We start from the raw sequence: 17,474 nt of genomic DNA on the forward strand, positions 1-17,474 counted from the left end.
TGGAGTACATACAGGCTACGTATAAGCTACATACATGTCCGGCGGAAATAGGTCTCCGACCCACACATCACCAAGCAAGACAGCAGACAGGCTATATACAAGCAATTACCCATTTTTTGCAGTTAGCAGAAAAACAAGTAATTGGAGTTCTAATGTAGATATTATTGGTAATGGAGTGGATGCACCAGGTATATGTTCGACGACTCGGTGATGTTTCCGAACGCAAGTCGGAATTTGCAGTCCTTGGGCGGGATATATAGGTACCCCGGCTTTTCCCCGCAGTGCCTTAGCAACACTTTGGAATGATCTGAACTTTATCAATCAGCAATTTATTTACTGTGTATTATAATCTCTTCCTTTACCCAAGTTGACAAGATGACGAGCACCTTGACGCAGACTCCGGTTCAGAGTCAGAGCAACGGACATACAACCATGAACGGGCTGTCAAAACCAAAGGGCGGCGTTGCCAGCAGACTCTACCATGCAGAGGCCTCGGTTTCGCTTGAGGACTTTAAACAGATCTGTTCACGAACCACAGATAAGAACGCCTATCCGCTAGCGACAAGCGTGCAGAGCGACATCCCCATTTACAACGCTCCCTCCTTCAACCCCACAGATTCATCCCAGGCCTCCGCCCTGCAAGACGAATGGTATGACATTCTCGAATCTGGCCCGGGAATCTTCGTGCTCAAAGGCATGTACGATCCGTCAAAATACAACAACACACTCACGGCGACCAACGCCGCCTTCCAGAAGATCATCGACGCGGAGCGACGCGCAAATGGCAAGATAGGTGACCATTTCGCGGCCGGCGGGAAAAACGATCGCATCTGGAATTCCTTATCAAAACATGCTTTTGCCGACCCAGCCTCCTTTGCGGACTACTACTCCAACCCGTGGCTGCAAGTTGTCAGCGAGAGCTGGCTGGGCCCTGCCTACCGCGTTACAGCCCAAGTGAACATCGTCAAGCCCGGCGGTGCCGCGCAGGATAGTCACCGCGACTACCATCTTGGATTCCAGGACCTGGAGAGTTGCGCAGCCTTCCCGCGCTCCATCCAGCTTACCAGCCAATATCTTACCCTTCAGGGCGCAGTTGCCCATAGTGATATGCCAAAGGAGAGCGGACCAACCCGCTTCCTTCCGTTCAGCCAGACGTACAGACCAGGATACCTTGCCTGGCGCCGAGACGACTTTAGGGCATTCTTCCAGGAGAACTATGTTGCGCTGCCGTTGTCGTATGGAGACGGCCTGTTCTTCAACCCAGCTGTCTTCCACGCGGCGGGCGCTAACGAGACAGAGCCCGCTGCAGATGGAGGATTCCACCGCAAGGCTAATCTGCTGCAGATTGGGTGCGCAATGGGAAAGACTATGGAGTCTATTGATGCGGTGCCAATCGTGGAGCGGTGCTGGGATGAGATGGTGAAGAAGTACAAGGGGGCTGGTGGAGTAGATGCGGAGCTAGGTGCCTTGGTAAGAGCAATTGGCGAAGGATATCCGTTCCCTACCAACCTGGATCAGAGACCACCAGCGCCTAATGGTATGGCACCTGAGAGTGAGCAGGAGCTGCTAATTAGAGGGTTACAAGAGGGATGGACAACGGAGACCGCCGTGAAAGAATTGAGGCAACTGATCAAGGATTCTGGGACTGCTGAAGCGCTTGCTTGAAGATTGCATATGATTTGTGACTGTTAGCGTATAATGTATTCTGTCAATGATGCCTGGAGTTTAATCATTAGAAGGAGGATGCCTTGTGAGAGCAATTAACTAGGAAAGAACGGGTCAACCAACCCAGAACAAGAATGGAAGGAGCGACTGAGTTGACACCTTCCTTCGAGAGAACCAACCCCAGTCATGCCTTACCCTTCCAGCTCTCCCGCGCTTATGGATCGTCTCTTTGTCGCGTGTCTACCTCTAAGCCTTCGATAACGGTCATTCCGAAGATGCGGCACAGTGAACCCGCATCATGAAGGAACCACTGACCTGGTAGGATTGACAAGGCACCCTTGTCATGATCATCATACTGCGCACCGCCACACTTTTTGTGACCTTGGTGACTTGAGGAGGATCAACGGCTGGTTCTGTGTTTCTTTCACCAGAATGGAGCGGTAAACGCTGGCTTAGCCGGGCTTAAGCCACATCTCTACGGCGCGGCAAAGGAATGAGCAGGATGACTCGGCAGACAGTACAGACCCCAAATTAGCCTTGCCTACGACGCTGAAGATGTATAAAGGCCCGCTGTTGTCACTCGGCATAGGCTTCGACCTGCTCATCATAATACCACATTCTCGAAGTCTTCTAAAACAAAGCCTCCACCATGTCGTTTTACGAGGAGCCCGATCTCGAGCGATATTCCGCGCTCCCTCACTTATCCTGGATCCTGAATCTGTACCCAGATCAAGACCGCCGATGCGTAGGCTACGATGGCGAGACAGGCTTCCGCTGCAACCACAAAATCAGCTCTCGATCCCGAAAATCTGCAGCACGCCTCCTAGAAAAAATGACAGGCGAATTGTATGGCAGCTATCTCGCTGGTGTCACCCATTCTCTTCCAACACTCGCCGGCCTCCTTCTCTGCGACAAAATCCATCACAACCATGCCCCGTTGCTTGTTGCGCGGTGGGATCGGGAGCTTCAAGAGTTCTTGGACGAGGAATGGGGGGTTTTATTTAGGCGAGATGCATACGGACTGCCTAACCGCGGGGCCTGGTTAGTCTATGGACCGGATGGGATTGGGAGGGAGTATCCCTACGTTTATAATGATCATCGAATGTACGGACACGAAGGGGATGGACGCCGCAAATCACGACTTCGCTATCTCCCCGAGTCCATTAAGAAACGGATACACAGTGCGCTTTATACACTGCCCGACATTGTCTACGCCATGCGCTGCAACAATAACCCTGACGAAGACGAGGATTTCTATTTCAGTTCTGTACACAATGACTGGATGGACCCTAACGACCACTTCAATCCTTACGAATACGACTACTCCTTTTCTTACGAATACAACTACCCCGATCCCATGCCCTCATTTTTCTGCGATGATGATGATGCCCAACGTCAACCGACGAACCCCGACAGCGAATGCAGTATATGCCTGAACTTGCTTATAGAGAACCCGCCCTTCTTTGATCACCAGCCGCCCTGGTTGGATCCACAACCGGACGGAGACTTCCCTCTCTTTCCCCAGTCCCCTTTCGATACTATGTATCCAGCCTACGGCGCAGAACCTGGGACTTATGGTCCGAGCTATAATGACTACACCACTGACAGAATCTATGGCACATATTATCCGACCTACGATGGCGACAATACGGAAGACCAGAGAATAGAAGCGCAGAACTGCACGAAAGACTTGAATGACAAGGGCGACCCTGAACTTACCTGGTGCAGAATGAGCTGCGGCACGAACTACCACAAGACATGTATTGATGATTGGCTTTCTATGTCTGCTCTAGGAACTTGTCCTACCTGTCGGAGGTGCTGGGCTAGTGAGCCTCGTGAGACTTATGGTGGTTGGGATTCTGATGACGAGCGATGACATGTATACTGCTTGAGGCTTATTTCTCGGATATAGGGATTTCTGTTCAGAGGCGTTACTGGAATGTCATGGTCCACCTTGTCTGCTTTGTATTATCAATGCTGTTACTCAGTCTTATAACCATTTTGCCTGTTCAACCCTAAGTGGGTCTTACGAGTACGTAGCAAGATACCTACGTAGACCTCAGCCCCAGGGCCTGATAGGTACAAGGCCCTCTCGTAAGAGTAGGCATCTCCTAGAATGGAGGGTTTGGTTTCTACGTCAGTTGATACAAACAGACTCCTCAGACCGCCACTCAAAGCGTCTCAATAGTAAAGAAAGAAAAAAGGACCCATCATACTACCCTCCAGCCGAGTCATGACAACCTCACGAGAAGCCGAAATTATTCCGAGAGGTCTCACCTTCTCTCGAGCAATCAAAGCACGATCTCAATGTTCAAAAACACCGACATATACCCTGTAGATAGGTATTGCAAATTCTAGATGTCTGTAGCAGTCGAAATGCAAACTAGCCTGCGGCTGCAGATGCGCCAAGAGCTGAGCTTGAGTCACCTACCTACCTAGCTACTTACCTGAAGTTGACCGCGAGTCAAATACGAGAATCACTTTACCTCTTGATAAGACTACGACAAAATCTAAACCTACATCTCATCTTGAATACCACTTACCTTTTCCTCCTTTGTGACCTTTACAGAGTACCTTACCTACCATGTCTGCACCCCAAGGCCGAGTACAGAAGAACAGCAGAGCTAGACCCAGATCCAAGGCCAACCCCAATACCACAACAGACTCCTCTGACCCCCTCGCAGACTCCGATATCCGCGTGACATACACGCACATCTACTTTGTCCGTGGCATCCTCAGTAACTGGTCCGCGAGTTCGGAACCTTTCTCCGGCGGTCGTGCGCTGCAGCTATGTCTTTTGCAACTCGACGAGCTGAGTATACCGCATCCAGCTGAAGACGCGACGTCAACGAGACTTATCAAATCGTTCGGATTTGGCCGGGGTGAGCAGTGGATGATGGCCATGAAGGCATGGTTGTTCGAGCGCTTGGATATAGAACTCGGTGAGGAGACGGGGGTGCCGGATCCCGACTTCGACGCTCTATGCAAGGAGATGCTCTCTACAGCCCCTCCGACATCAAGCACCCCGCAGAGGAAACAGCTTTGGAACTCGTCTCTTTGTAGTATCCTCCGCACGAACTCGCCCATGATGCAGAAGATTCTGGGTCGAAAAGTTCCGAATTTCGATGAGGGATTGTGGGATAAGATTTCAGGAGCGATTGTGCTTGCGGGGTGTATTGCGAGGGCGGAGGTCGATAAAAATCTAGAGAGGTTATATATTGCTGCCGGGGAGAGAGTATTTGTTGAGGGGAGTAAAAAGGATCGTGTTTGGGGCGTTGGGTTGGATTGGAGGTGTAAGGAGATCTTGGACGAGAAGTGTTGGCGAGGAGGGAATCGGCTGGGACGGGCGCATTGTGAGGCAGCCGCAGTTGTGCGGGATAGAGCAGGGAAGACCGGAATTAAGGACTGAATCATGTATGTTTTGTATATCTTGTTGTTGCTTGAAGATGATGCCATATCGTGGCCAGCGATGTTGTCATTATTGTCAAGAGCCAAGAAGATAGAGTGGCGAGACCCGAGATCTGGTTCGGCGGTTGAGCGTACGTAGCGCGTTGATGTGCGCCTTGAGTGCCTGCTAAGGACGCGCCAAAGTGGAGGCCGCCCTATCGAATTCGTTAATTACAGAACTCAACGGGTCCGATCTAGCTGAGATCGATTGAACCCATCGAGTTATCGTGCGCCGTGACTTCATCGCTGCGATCGAACTGTGCGAGACTCAGGAGAGATGCTGAGCAGAAGGAATGCAGGTGGAATTCTCCATTCCACAGGCCCACACCCAGCCGCGCACGCCCATGGTTCCCAGGCGTCAGAAAATTCGGGCATGTTGGTTCAGTGCTCACGGTCATTGTTGTGTCGTTCCTGAAGGTGGCGCTCTGGCTGAAACGTCCGAGTCGCTCAGGGCTGAAGTGTGTGAAACCGCCGTCGCTTTTTGCCCGGCTGTCACTTTCATCATCTGGATTTCTTTTCTTCGCATCTTCCTTGATTATTCTTGACCTCATCGATTGTCGCTTCTGACAATTCACTGTCGCTTCCTTTGTTGCCCTCTTTGCTTCATCTCGACGATCCTTACACGCCAATTGCATCAGTTCTCGCGAGACAGTCTCCAATCGACCCACGGCTTGAGTCGTCGACTCGTTCTCTCGCCTCGCTCGCTCTCCACCAGATCCGCGCAACTCGAATCGCTGTCTCTTAAGAGGGCCACCGCATCGATTAACTCAGTCTAACTCTCGTTTAGAAGTCACTAGTTGATCACCCCTCACCCTATCCGATCCTGCTCGCCTGAAGCTCCTTTATGCCCTGAGCTTCTCTCCCGCTCTCGCTAGACTAACTAGCTCGCTCGCTCGCTCCCGCTTGAGCTGTCACTGTCTTTTCCGATCTGACTTCTTTTCACAATTCAATGTCTGGCCGGCCTGGTCTTGCAGAGAAGCGCCTGTCGTCCCATCGCTTCGAACGAATCCCAGACAATATGCACAACGATCACAACCCCAACGACGTCACCATCGATATACCCTTGACCAACGTCGGCAGCCGTGGCCAAACCGGCGCGCGCAACAACAGCACCACCATTCCCGCTTCACCTTCGGGCGGTGCATACTCCGGTGACACAGCTGGTAACAATGGCGGCGAGAAGGGAGTGTTCGATTCTCGCCCACCAAGCTCACATGGCTTTGGACATCGTCGGAAGCGCGCAATGACGGCCACCGGCCGTTCGGGCGATGAACCTGAGGATGGAACGGTTACTCGGCTGGGCCGGTTCTACCAGTCTGTTCTCAATTTCTCCGTCGTCACCCGGTATATGATTTATGTTGCTCCGTTGGCAGCGCTGCTGGCTATCCCGATCATCGTTGGTGCTACTGCTGCTAAGAACGCGAAGATTGGTGGTGTTTCGCTGCCTTGGTTCTTCTGTTGGATTGAGGTCGTTTGGGTTTCGTTGTGGGTTTGTAAGATTGTGGCCAAGATTATTCCTTTCGTCTTCCAGTTCCTTTCCGGTATTGTGAGCTCGGGGACGAGGAAGTATGCCCTCATTTTAAGGAACTTGGAACTTCCTATCACGACGGTGCTTTGGATGGTTGTTTCGCTAGTCACTTTCTTGCCGGTGAGTATTGATTCTCACTCAAATGAGGGCTGTATGCTAACTTAGCTAGATTATGGTCTACAACCCCAGAAACAAGCGCGAAGGCGATACCGAGACAAAGAGCTGGGAGAAATCCGTCAAGAACGTCCTCTTCGCCTTCTTGGTCTGCTCTCTCATTTTCCTCGGTGAAAAGACCCTTGTTCAGCTCATCTCCATCAGCTACCACCGCAAGCAGTTCGATACTAGAATCAAACAGTCCAAGCGGAACATTTACCTTATCGGCGTCCTCTACGATGCCTCTCGTGCTATGTTCCCCATGTACTGCAAGGAGTTCCGGGATGACGATGCTATAATCTCCGATTCGATCCTCCTTGCTCCTCCGGACAAAGGTCGCGGCGGTCACTCCCGTTCCAGCTCTATCGCCCCCCTTCGCTTTATTCGTGGTGTAGGACACAACGTTGGTCGAGTTGGTAACAAGATCACCGGAGCCATTGGTGACGTGGCTCAAGAAATCACCGGAAAGCAAGTCTTCAACTCTGGTTCCGCACGTTCTATTGTCAGCGAAGCCCTCGAACGCAAGCGATCCACCGAAGCTTTGGCCCGTCGTATCTGGATGTCGTTCGTCGTTGAAGGCCGCGAGGCTCTGTTCATTGACGACGTCATCGAGGTCCTCGGAGCTGGCAAGGAAGCCGAGGCTGAGGAGTGTTTCACCATCTTGGACCGTGATGGAAACGGTGATATCAGTCTGGAGGAGATTATTCTGGCCATCTCTGAAATTGGACGTACTCGCAAGACCTTGAACCACAGCATGCACGATGTCGACCAGGCTATTCACGTACTGGACAACCTCCTGGCGACGGTTGCCTTCATTATTGCGCTGCTCGTCTTCCTCTCATTCGTTACTAGCGGTTTCGGTACCGTTATCGCGGCTGGTGCTACTACCCTTCTGTCCATGTCTTTTGTTTTCGCTACCACTGCGCAAGAAGTTCTCGGTTCTTGCATCTTCTTATTCGTCAAGCACCCCTTTGATATCGGTGACCGCGTCGAAATCGACAGCAAGCCGTACATGGTCGAGCGTATCTCGTTGCTCTTCAGTGTCTTCCGCAATGTCAACGACAACCGCGTCACGCAGATTCCCAACGTCGTTCTCAACACCGTCTGGATCGACAACTACTCTCGTTCTTCCGCTATGCAAGAAAGACTCACCATTGACGTGAGCTTCGACACAACCCTTGATGAAATCCAGGCTCTCAAGGAAGAAATTGAACTCTTTGTCCGCGACAAGGATAACAGCCGCGACTTCCAGGCAGACGTTGACATTGACGTCGTTGGCGTCGGCTCCCTCGACAAGATGGAGCTCACCGTCAGCCTCTTCCACAAGTCCAACTGGGCCATTGAGACCGTCCGCGCCGCTCGCCGCACCAAGTTCATGTGTGCGCTCGTTGCTGCCGTTCGCAAGATCCCTATTCGTGCCCCTGGTGCCGCCGCCCCTGAGGAAACCCCCGCCGAGGAAGGTGACAACACCGACGACAAGCCTGATGGCGGCGACGTACCCCCCGCTCGCCAGCCCTCCACTAGCGAAGGCGTCCGCCGCCCAGCAGTCCCTGACACCACCTTCTCCTCTGACTCCAAGTCTACCGGCGTCGACATCGGCCCCTCCGGCTCTGTTGCGCGTCGCACTTTTGGTAAAGGTACTGGCGCCAGCGCCGCTGTCGGCTCAGCAGCCACAGCCGCAGGAAGCGACACCACCCTCCACGACCCTTACAACCGCGCACACTCCCCCGCCAGCAGCAACCGTGACACAGACCACTACCGAACCTCCGTAGCCTCACCCATGACAGAGCGCCACCTCAGCGTTAACCACGGCTCTGCACTTGACCGAAGGACGTCTACCGCGTCTACTGGCCGTCGACGCGCAGGTACCACTACAACGAGCGACGCACCGCCTACCCTTCCCTCTCCAACTCTCCCCGCCCACCTGCAGCCTCCCCCTCTCGCTCCCTCTTCTTCTTCGCACCAGCAGCAGCCTCAGAGCCCGTACAGCCCTACATACTCTGGAACAACATTCCACGACCAGCCTCAGTCGTCTACTAGTATAACGGCTGGACACCAGGAGCAGGGCCAGGGTCAGGGTCAGAGTCAGTACGGATACCCGTACCCCTCTGAATATGACTCCCGCACCGGCCACGGCTACGGCCAGTCCCAGCCCCTCCCTGAAGTCTATGAACATGCACCTACACCCGAGGCACAGTCCCCTAGGGGCCGGGACCGGGATCCGCGGTACATGACTGAGGAGCAGAGGAGACAGTATGAGGCTGGTAAACGGTTGTAAGGACGAGTGGATATCCGATCATTAACGATGACGTATCTTGACTTGATATGACCGACCTTCTTCACATCTCTCACTATTTACTTTCTTCCTTTTCTGTTCATTTCGTTTTGTATTAAAAGTGTACGTATGTCACTGGGTGGAGTTTGGGATTTGTTTGCCTATCTGAGTTCAGATGAAGGTATGGAGGTTACATTTGGATAGATAGATACGTGGATGGATCAATGTGTCGAATTTAGATGCTCTAGATAGGGCCAAACAGGACATGGCATGGCATGACGATATCGCAATGAAAACGAGTTCCGTTTTCCTACCAAAATCAAAATCAAACAAAACATTTGAAGGTTGATGTGTTGAGATTTCATTATTTCTTACTTATGACCTATCGTACAGAACTTCCCGGGCTGATTCCACGCTACATGCAGTATATCATGGGTATCAAGTATCAACAGTATGTGTGGCACGTCGAATTGTCCATCCCTCTATCATATGCAGCCCACCCCAGCCAAAACGCCAACCCATTGCCCGCCCTTTCTCATCTATCGAATGATCTACCTCGTCTCCTTCCAAGGATAAGAAACAGGATCATCCTTCCTCGTCCAGATCTTGCTCTTCCGCTTTGTCGTGACGTGCTCGACAAAGACTTCACGGGTATATTGCGCCTTGTATTTCCTGATCCATCTGGGGTCCCAGAGTTCACTTGCGATACCGAGATCCTTGCAGCAGCGGACTAGGGCGTTAGAGCGGCATCCCTCGGTGGCTGTGGGGATCCCGTCGGGGGAGAAGTAATCTTGTTCGCCGCGGGCTACGGAGACGAGTCTGCATTTCACCAAAAGAGATAGCGTTAGTAATGGACAAAGGTGGATGGAGAGGAAGGAGGATAAAAAGTTTAGACATACCTTCCATTACAAACAAGCGCATACTCCCTCGTCACCGTCTTCGGCGTAACAATGCTCTCGCTCCTAGGAACAAGTCCCCACCCACCCGGTCCAAACGCCCTATTCAGAATCCGTCGATACTTAATCTCAGGCAAATACAGGATCCCATCGGGCTTAATCTCAACCTCATCGGGGTTCGTCTCAGCGAGAAGAATATCAGCAACTTCCTTGGGGAACGGCTCAGCCGAGAGACCGTGGAACGAGCGCGTCCAGTCGATTTTCTCAGCGGGCGCGGCGTCTAGTTCGAGGGGTTTGTCGCTCAGCCCGGTTTTCGAAATGTTGGCTGTTGTGGCGCTTGTGGGGGTTTGTTGGGTTGCGATTGTTTGGGCGCGCGCGGCGGGGGATTGAGCGGTTTGGGAGGGTGTTGGGGAGGTGGGCTTTGGTGTTGTTGCCGCTTGTTGCGACGTTGAGCGCTGCATGAAGGAGCGGGTTGCTGTGAGTGAGTGGGAGGCGGTGCGAGGTGCGACGCGTAGAGTTGCGCGCTGGAGGAGGGGCTCCGCGGCTTGGAGAGAGCGGAGGAAGGTCATGATGCTGGAATTGGGGTTGTATGAGGGATGAGGGATGAGGGAGGAGTGGCGGAAGTGAAGCTTGAGGTTGAGCTGCGGGAGCTTGGATGCAGTCACGTGATATGTGATACGGCGGCCAGACAAGAAGCATGGATTTCATCATTCAAGCGGAGTTCGATATAAAGAAGCGTTTCTAGTGTACATGATGGGGATTGAGGGCTATTGTACATGGTTCGTTCGTAGGGTGTGGTCATATGGCAGGCGAGTGATCTAAGCATCTTTGCTCTGGGTACGGACGTCGTTTCCTTGACGCTTCCAGCATTGGCGGAAGAGCTCCATCTGTTCGAAATGAAGTTGTTAATATCTAGAAGTCTTGATACTTGTGATAGATGTTGTTTAGGGCAAGGAATACATGGGATATGTGTATGGGGTGGTGATGGGCTCACCTGGTCCTTGCAAGCCCTCCAGTCCTTCTTAGCCCAGTAGCACTCGTTCAATTTATCTTGCTCGACTAAACATGGCAGTCAGAACTCCTCTCCTCGTAGCCCAAGTCGATTGAGTAGAATGAGATGCATACCTGCGCAACCGGTGCTGAAGATGCGCTTGTCCCTACATAGTCACCCGGTCAGCAATCGCATCGCAAAGCGAAATCGGAGGCAAGCAAGAAACAAAACACTCACCAGTCATCCGGCTCATCGTCATCGTCTGCAGTAGCCACCTTGGGCTTCTCTTCTCGTTTGGATATCATTGTGGTTAACAAGCCGATAGTAGCCGAAGAGAAGCAGGAAGTTGAGTGATCTCCAATCTCCAACTTAATCTTATCGTCGTCCCCTCCGACTCCGACTCCGCGGTCAACTTCCCGTGACAAGAAAATGGCGACTACGAACCCCAACACTACGGGCAAGAGGGTCAATGTGCTTGTTTATTCTGGTCTGTCAGCTTTATACTTTCCATCTGACGTCTGCTAACAGGTTTCTAGGAGATGGAACAACCGTCGAATCCGTCCGGCACGCCCTCTACACCCTCCGCCGCCTCCTAGCCTCCCACTATGCCGTGATCCCCGTTACAGCAGACATGCTCATCAAAGAACCATGGACATTAACCTGCGCTCTCCTCGTCATCCCCGGCGGCGCAGACCTCGGCTACTGCCGCGCGCTCAACGGCGTCGGCAATCGCAGAATCGAGCAGTACGTTCGCCGCGGGGGCGCCTACTTTGGTTTCTGTGCGGGGGGCTACTACGGGACGAAACGATGCGAGTTTGAAGTGGGCGATAAGACGATGGAGGTTATTGGCGAGCGCGAACTAGCATTTTACCCGGGGATCTGTCGCGGCGGGGCATTCAAGGGTTTTGTCTACCACAGTGAGGCGGGGGCGCGGGCTGTGGAGTTGAAGGTTGCAAAGGAGGCGTTGAGCTCGGGAGTTATTCCGGGGAACTTCCGGTCTTATTATAATGGTGGTGGTGTGTTTGTTGATGCGCCGAATTACGCGGATAAGGGTGTTGAGGTTCTTGCAAGCTATGCGGATCGTCTCAATGTGAATCCTGGGTCTGGCGCTGCGGCGGTCGTGTACTGCCCTGCGGGTGATGGCGCGGCTATCCTGACTGGGCCGCATCCTGAGTGAGTATATCATTTCCAGATCTAAAGCCATCGCTAACTTGGTAGATTCGCGGCCGCCAACCTCGATCCCAAGGCAGGGGGGCCGGAATACGCTGAAGTAGTCGAAGCTCTGGCTGCCGACGACAAGGGCCGGACCGACTTTCTGAAGGCTTGTCTATCAAAGTTGGGACTACAGGTAGCGCAAGACACAACGCATGTGCCTTCTTTATCATCCCTACATTTCTCGTCCCTGTCATCTGATGATGCAGATCGGGTGCTAAAGTCGCTTGAGGAACTAGTCGGCGATGGAGACCACCTCAAGGACGAACACGACACCTTTAAAGTCGAGAAAGCAGGCTCCTTCAATATGAACTCGGTGGCAGAGTCTCTCCCGGAAAAGTCCGAGGGACTGGCTGAACCTGAAAGCGAAGGAATTGTGGATTACCAGGCTGTTGTCAAGCGGTTGGTTGTTCATGATGATGTGCCGTCGGCAAAGACGACGCCGTATTTCAATCATCACGCATTTTACTCCCATCTCAAGTCTTACCAGGCGCAGTCAAAGGAGGGTGCTTCGCTTTTCGGCTCGAATATCATCTATGGCGAGGTCGTGACGAGTACCAACACCATCCTTGAGAAGTAGGTATAGAATCCCGTGAAGAGAGGCATCTACTAACTGTGACAGAAACGTCAAACTGCTCAGCAAACTCCCCGTTGGCACGACTGCAACAGCTACCACCCAAGTCGCCGGACGAGGACGAGGCTCCAACGTCTGGGTCTCCCCAGCCGGGTCTCTCATGTTCTCAACGGTCATCCGCCACCCAATGGACAAGATGCAGTCCGCGCCAATCGTGCTCGTGCAGTACCTCTCAGCAATGGCAGTGGTCCAAGGTATAAGAAGCTACGACGAAGGCTACGACAAAATGCCCGTCAAGCTGAAATGGCCCAACGACGTTTGTAAGTCATACTTCACCCCCCTCCTACTCACCAGCATGCCCAGGCTAATCTCTGCAGACGCCCTCGACCCCGACCAACCCGAGCACAAAAAACAATACACCAAAATCTGCGGCATCCTAATAAACTCCACCTACTCCAGCGAAGGCTACACATCCATCGTCGGAATCGGGCTCAACGCCACAAACGCCTCACCGACAACATCCCTCTCCGCGCTTTCATCCCGCTTCGTAGGCCGCAAGGCAGCCCCCATAACACTTGAAAAGCTCCTCGCCCGTATCCTGACCGTCTTCGAAGATTTGTATACGCGGTTCCTGCGCACAGGATTCGACCGCAGCTTCGAGGAAATGTACTATGATCTCTGGCTGCACACGAATCAGATCGTTACCCTTGAAGCGGAGGGCGGGACAAGGGCTAGGATTAAGGGTGTCACGAGGGATTATGGGTTGCTATTGGCGGAGGAGTTGTCGTGGGATGATCGGGCGACGGGGAGGGTATGGCAGTTGCAGAGCGATAGTAATAGTTTTGATTTTATGAAGGGGCTTGTTCGGAGAAAGATCAATTAGACTAGATAGGGATATTGGGCGATGGCTGTGTTTGAATGAAGGATGAATGCAACGTCCTGATTCCCAATCCTTAGGTTTGATGAGGGGTCCTTTTCCTTAGTTTCATCCTTTTTTTATTTCGCTGGTGATCCCGCCCTCGCCCGCGCTTCTCTAAAGCACCCGTCCGTCGATCACGGAGTCGCCGTTGAGGTTTGGATTGGAGAGGTCGGACTTTACCGTTACTCTGTAGTTAGTAGTTGTACTTGTAACGCGCGGTCCATCGGTGTTGAATGGATTCAGCTTCTACGATTTGCAATACTCCATCCTTCGGAATATCCCGTAAATATACCTAAGCTAGGTATCTATAAAGCCTTCATATGATTGTTCTGCATGTGAAGGACTTGGTAGCCTAATATAATGTTTCTTGTTTCCCTGGAGACCTAACATAAATTGTGGATATTGCAGACATGACAAGCTAAAGCAATTCGCATTGATGCAATAGCCAAAGGTCCGTTTGTTGAGGACGCATTCAGTTCAGTCTGAGGACCCGACAACTCTGGGTTAGATAAGTCCAAGATAGAAGAACAATATGCCAAGCCTCGTGTACAGAAGAAGAACACACAAATAACATAGAGGCTGTCTCAGTATAACATCTAGGTCGTTGGATTCCAAATTGTATCTTCTAAAGCATATCATTCAAGTCGTAGTTTCATTCAATTCGTGTCGTTCAATTCGTATCGTCCAAGTCGTAACCAAGTCGTAGAGTCCTTCTCCATCCAATGCACCCAATCCGATCCCTAATACATATCCCGTATCCCCCATCCCTCCTCAATACCCTCAATATCCCCGATACCCATCCAACGGGTTATCCCCCAAATCCAAAGGTGAATAAATCCTCTCCTCCCGGCGATAAAGCCTGCCCAGCGTTTTCTGGCTAACGCTCTTGTTCTCTTTCATCGCAGCCCCAGTCGTACTAGCGATGATAGTCCTAGCAGTATGCTTGATACCGTTGAGCGTCTGCTCCTTGGACGCCTTCTTTGCGCGGACACCAGCGTAGAAGAAGATCTTGATGAGCTGGGAGATGATTTCCGTAGAGTTCTTTTCCCATTTTAGGTGCCAGGTTGAGTACTGCAGACATTGTAGCTTTGTGCCCGTGTATACTTGAGGATGGGGGTGGATTTGGAATGGAAGGGATAACTTACTCGACACTTCTCGTCAATATGCGCAAATGCGAATTCGTAACTGTCTGTTGCGAGACCGTATATGGCGCTTTCTTTGCCGCATCTTTTGCGTGCGTGGTGGATCATGCCTGGTATATGTTAGTTTTGCCTTGTGCTTATAACAGTGACTCGAGATAGTGAATAGTACATACCCATGACCTTGACCAAATCCCAAACTTTAACCCGGTTCTTCTTCCTCGCACGAAGAACAACAAACGTCGCATCGAGTTCGCTCTCATCACCAGAAAAGACAACATGGTTGATCTTTCCCTCAACCTTGCATTCCTTCCCGTTTCTTATAAACGGCATGAAGAAGTCGCGCTCTGTAGCGAGGTCGATTCCGGGGTCCCTGTTGCAGGGTTGGAACGGATGTTCGTCCCGATTGCAGGTGAGGTCTTGCTCTCCCTTGAGACTGAGCTTGTAAGCCTGGGTCCAGGTTTGGTTGCTTTTGATGCGTGCTTGTTTTTGCACTTCACTGAGGACCGTATACAGGAGGATTTCGAGACGAGGCTGGATGAATAGTCTAGCTGGATGCTGGATTATACTGTATTTTTGGTACTGCGTCCATTCGAAATCTGTAGAGGGTGTTAGGCTCATTTATCCTCATATGAATACGAAAGCTGGGTAGAATATGTAGCTTGCCGATACACCTCGCAAGGTCTGAACCAAACTCATAGTCTCTCTTGTAGCCGCCGCAGCGGAGAGATGTCAAGCGGCTATCAACAGCCCACTGCTTGACGGCTCTTCTGTCGCCGGTGAATGTGAGGTCCCATGTCTCAGGAGCGTCGTTGGGACTGGGCTTGTCGCGTCGATCATATCCGAGCTTCTTGTGCTGCTTTAGCATGCGGCGGAACTGCTCGTCTTCTTTCTTCTCCAGGTGATCTTGAAGACGGTGCATGGTGGCTTGGTAGTAGAACCACATGTGGAGGCGGATGTAGGAGCAGGAAGACATTTTTGGCGGTTCTAGTTGCAGTCGAGGTTGTTGTAATTGTAGTAGTGTTGTTGTTGTTGTTCTGTTGAACTTGATAGAGGTGGATATGTTTGATATTGTAGTGAGGTAGTGATTTTGAAGCAGATAGTCAAGATGTTTGGTTATGAGTAGGAGTATGAAGATGGAAGAAGATGCAACGTTCCCCACGGCGGAAGGGAATATACTACGTCGTGGCCCAAGGGGTGGCCCCTCCGGGACACAATTCCTGGGACCGCGTTGACTGAGGGCCAGGGACATTGTTCCAGTTGATCGGGACACAGTTCCTGAGCTTGTATTGACGGAGTATAGAAGCGGGCCCAATTGTATCTAGTATTATTAGGGGTTGTGCTGCCTTGGAAGCACTGAGAATCTCGTAGATACTACTGAGTGGTCAGGAACTCTGTGTCTTTTGATCGAATGGATGGGAAATGCGCAGGTTCTTATGTGTAGTTGTGGCTATGCTCGCATCTACCATGGGCTAGACTCAAGTTCTTGACAGATGAGATTATGTAGGCGTCTGCATAATTAGAGGGACACATGCTCAATCCAGAAGCAAGGACAACAGGATCGGAGATACCATTTGACAATCTGAACTTCTTGCAATGCTTGACTCCTGTGGTTAGGAAGACTCCGTTATTCCAGCAATACCCATAATCATGGGTTCCTCGAGTAGTTCAAGCGTATATCTTTAGTGGCTTGTTAATATTCGTTGAACCAAACTCAGTGAGTAATGAGCAACGCGTCTGGTGGGATGCTTGAGGTCAATGGGCAGGAAGACACCGCTGAGAACGAAATGTAGTAACTTGATCTGCTAATGGAGCCGCAAGGTATTTTAACCTTTACTTGAGCAGCATCGACCCCCATTCTAGTACAGCAGATAATGTAGTTATGTAGGATATTGAAGTAGTAGGGCTATAGATCCGGAGTGGAGATCCGCCAATCAATTGAACAATGCGGGGTGGGTCCTTACTGCAGAACATAGTAGGTAAGGCTGTATCCAGGGACTCGGGACTTGATGTTTCATGTTTCATGGTCGTTTCGAGTATATATCTGATGGAATATACATATACAGAGGTGAAACGGACGTAGGGAATGTTGGGGGTCACGGCTGTTGAGAAAAGGGATACATTCTCAGATATACCTGCCGGGCATATTGGGTGCGTCAAGAAGAAGACTATTCCAGATGTCGACCTCTGTATGGTGGCGTCGCTGAGAACCTCAATGCATGCTCAGCTCGTGCCATCCATATGGTTTCCACGAGCCCTACCAGGTACTTGGGTGGTCGGAGTATAATACCGATCATGAGGTTACATTTTCTGCCACCCCATGCCGGCAGGCATTCCTGAGAATATAATCAATGCGATATAGCTGTTAGTGGGCTCAAGAGACGCTCAAATGTAATTGAGGCCGAGATTGGTGTGGTTGGCCATCCACTGTGCAAGGGAACCGCCGTGCGACTCGCAGCCTCGAGGTCGAGAACATGGATTGTCAGATATTCTTTGCGATGCCTGACATCGTACCCTCGAGGTAGCACTAACAGCCCTGTGCCTCCTTCACAGTATACTTAGAAGAGTCGTGTGGTTGCAGTAGTACTCAGGAGATATAGTAGTATCTGACAGGCCCAGGCCAGCGCCCAAATTGGTGGATTTGTGCATTGGCAAAGGCACAGCAAGCCTAATAA

General features: G+C 51.5%; 8 protein-coding genes across 8 annotated transcripts; 5 read left to right on the plus strand and 3 right to left on the minus strand.

Moving 5' to 3' along the window:
* Positions 1–302: 302 nt before the first annotated feature.
* On the plus strand, positions 303–1,665 carry BDV14DRAFT_208651 (phytanoyl-CoA dioxygenase family protein; the record flags this gene model as incomplete). Its single annotated transcript, XM_073775451.1, has 1 exon — positions 303–1,665. Exon 1 carries the CDS (start codon positions 376–378, stop codon positions 1,663–1,665), a length of 1,290 nt encoding a protein of 429 aa, XP_073628657.1. The 5' UTR covers positions 303–375.
* A 649-nt stretch (positions 1,666–2,314) lies between these two features.
* Positions 2,315–3,541, plus strand: BDV14DRAFT_199789 (uncharacterized protein; the record flags this gene model as incomplete). Its single annotated transcript, XM_073773355.1, has 1 exon — positions 2,315–3,541. One exon carries the CDS (start codon positions 2,315–2,317, stop codon positions 3,539–3,541), a length of 1,227 nt encoding a protein of 408 aa, XP_073628658.1.
* A 51-nt stretch (positions 3,542–3,592) lies between these two features.
* BDV14DRAFT_172583 (NADAR family protein) lies at positions 3,593–5,207 on the plus strand. The gene has a single exon (XM_073768604.1). The coding sequence runs from the start codon at positions 4,250–4,252 to the stop codon at positions 5,072–5,074; it is 825 nt and encodes a 274-aa protein (XP_073628659.1). The 5' UTR covers positions 3,593–4,249; the 3' UTR covers positions 5,075–5,207.
* Positions 5,208–5,904: 697 nt separating this feature from the next.
* BDV14DRAFT_54861 (serine/threonine protein kinase) lies at positions 5,905–9,258 on the plus strand. The gene is made up of 2 exons (XM_073777003.1): positions 5,905–6,760; positions 6,810–9,258. Exons 1-2 carry the CDS (start codon positions 6,062–6,064, stop codon positions 9,069–9,071), a joined length of 2,961 nt encoding a protein of 986 aa, XP_073628660.1. The 5' UTR covers positions 5,905–6,061; the 3' UTR covers positions 9,072–9,258.
* A 155-nt stretch (positions 9,259–9,413) lies between these two features.
* BDV14DRAFT_172586 (putative mitochondrial genome maintenance protein Mgm101) lies at positions 9,414–11,282 on the minus strand. Its single transcript, XM_073768605.1, has 4 exons — positions 11,193–11,282; positions 10,959–11,121; positions 9,968–10,851; positions 9,414–9,887 (listed from the first exon to the last, which is right to left on the minus strand). Exons 3-4 carry the CDS (start codon positions 10,531–10,533, stop codon positions 9,620–9,622), a joined length of 834 nt encoding a protein of 277 aa, XP_073628661.1. The 5' UTR covers positions 10,534–10,851; positions 10,959–11,121; positions 11,193–11,282; the 3' UTR covers positions 9,414–9,619.
* BDV14DRAFT_199793 (coiled-coil-helix-coiled-coil-helix domain-containing protein) lies at positions 10,783–11,260 on the minus strand (the record flags this gene model as incomplete). Its single annotated transcript, XM_073773356.1, has 4 exons — positions 10,783–10,851; positions 10,959–11,023; positions 11,090–11,121; positions 11,193–11,260. 4 exons carry the CDS (start codon positions 11,258–11,260, stop codon positions 10,783–10,785), a joined length of 234 nt encoding a protein of 77 aa, XP_073628662.1.
* Positions 11,283–13,731, plus strand: BDV14DRAFT_172588 (biotin--[acetyl-CoA-carboxylase] ligase BPL1). Its single transcript, XM_073768606.1, has 5 exons — positions 11,283–11,442; positions 11,492–12,128; positions 12,174–12,743; positions 12,790–13,061; positions 13,119–13,731. Exons 1-5 carry the CDS (start codon positions 11,385–11,387, stop codon positions 13,622–13,624), a joined length of 2,043 nt encoding a protein of 680 aa, XP_073628663.1. The 5' UTR covers positions 11,283–11,384; the 3' UTR covers positions 13,625–13,731.
* Positions 13,732–14,440: 709 nt separating this feature from the next.
* Positions 14,441–15,775, minus strand: BDV14DRAFT_199795 (uncharacterized protein; the record flags this gene model as incomplete). Its single annotated transcript, XM_073773357.1, has 4 exons — positions 14,441–14,731; positions 14,806–14,912; positions 14,976–15,398; positions 15,472–15,775. The coding sequence occupies 4 exons, from the start codon at positions 15,773–15,775 to the stop codon at positions 14,441–14,443; spliced, it is 1,125 nt and encodes a 374-aa protein (XP_073628664.1).
* Between the last annotated feature and the right edge of the window lie 1,699 nt (positions 15,776–17,474).

This window comes from Aspergillus stella-maris, assembly GCF_047715825.1.
Source record: "Aspergillus stella-maris strain CBS 113639 unplaced genomic scaffold BDV14scaffold_24, whole genome shotgun sequence".
In the NCBI taxonomy this organism is placed as follows: Eukaryota; Fungi; Ascomycota; class Eurotiomycetes; order Eurotiales; family Aspergillaceae; genus Aspergillus; species Aspergillus stella-maris.

What these genes read in the sequence shown, in the direction of transcription:
- BDV14DRAFT_172586 (XM_073768605.1), bottom strand. Translation starts at nt 10,533, where the DNA reads ATGACCTTCCTCCGCTCTCTCCAAGCCGCGGAGCCCCTCCTCCAGCGC. An exon ending in GCGCTTGTTTGTAATGGAAG is followed by an intron (nt 9,888 to 9,967) that starts GTATGTCTAAAC and finishes GGTGAAATGCAG; the next exon opens with ACTCGTCTCCGTAGCCCGCG.
- BDV14DRAFT_172588 (XM_073768606.1), top strand. Translation starts at nt 11,385, where the DNA reads ATGGCGACTACGAACCCCAACACTACGGGCAAGAGGGTCAATGTGCTT. An exon ending in CAATGTGCTTGTTTATTCTG is followed by an intron (nt 11,443 to 11,491) that starts GTCTGTCAGCTT and finishes ACAGGTTTCTAG; the next exon opens with GAGATGGAACAACCGTCGAA. An exon ending in ACCAACACCATCCTTGAGAA is followed by an intron (nt 12,744 to 12,789) that starts GTAGGTATAGAA and finishes TAACTGTGACAG; the next exon opens with AAACGTCAAACTGCTCAGCA.
- BDV14DRAFT_172583 (XM_073768604.1), top strand. Translation starts at nt 4,250, where the DNA reads ATGTCTGCACCCCAAGGCCGAGTACAGAAGAACAGCAGAGCTAGACCC.
- BDV14DRAFT_54861 (XM_073777003.1), top strand. Translation starts at nt 6,062, where the DNA reads ATGTCTGGCCGGCCTGGTCTTGCAGAGAAGCGCCTGTCGTCCCATCGC. An exon ending in CGCTAGTCACTTTCTTGCCG is followed by an intron (nt 6,761 to 6,809) that starts GTGAGTATTGAT and finishes TAACTTAGCTAG; the next exon opens with ATTATGGTCTACAACCCCAG.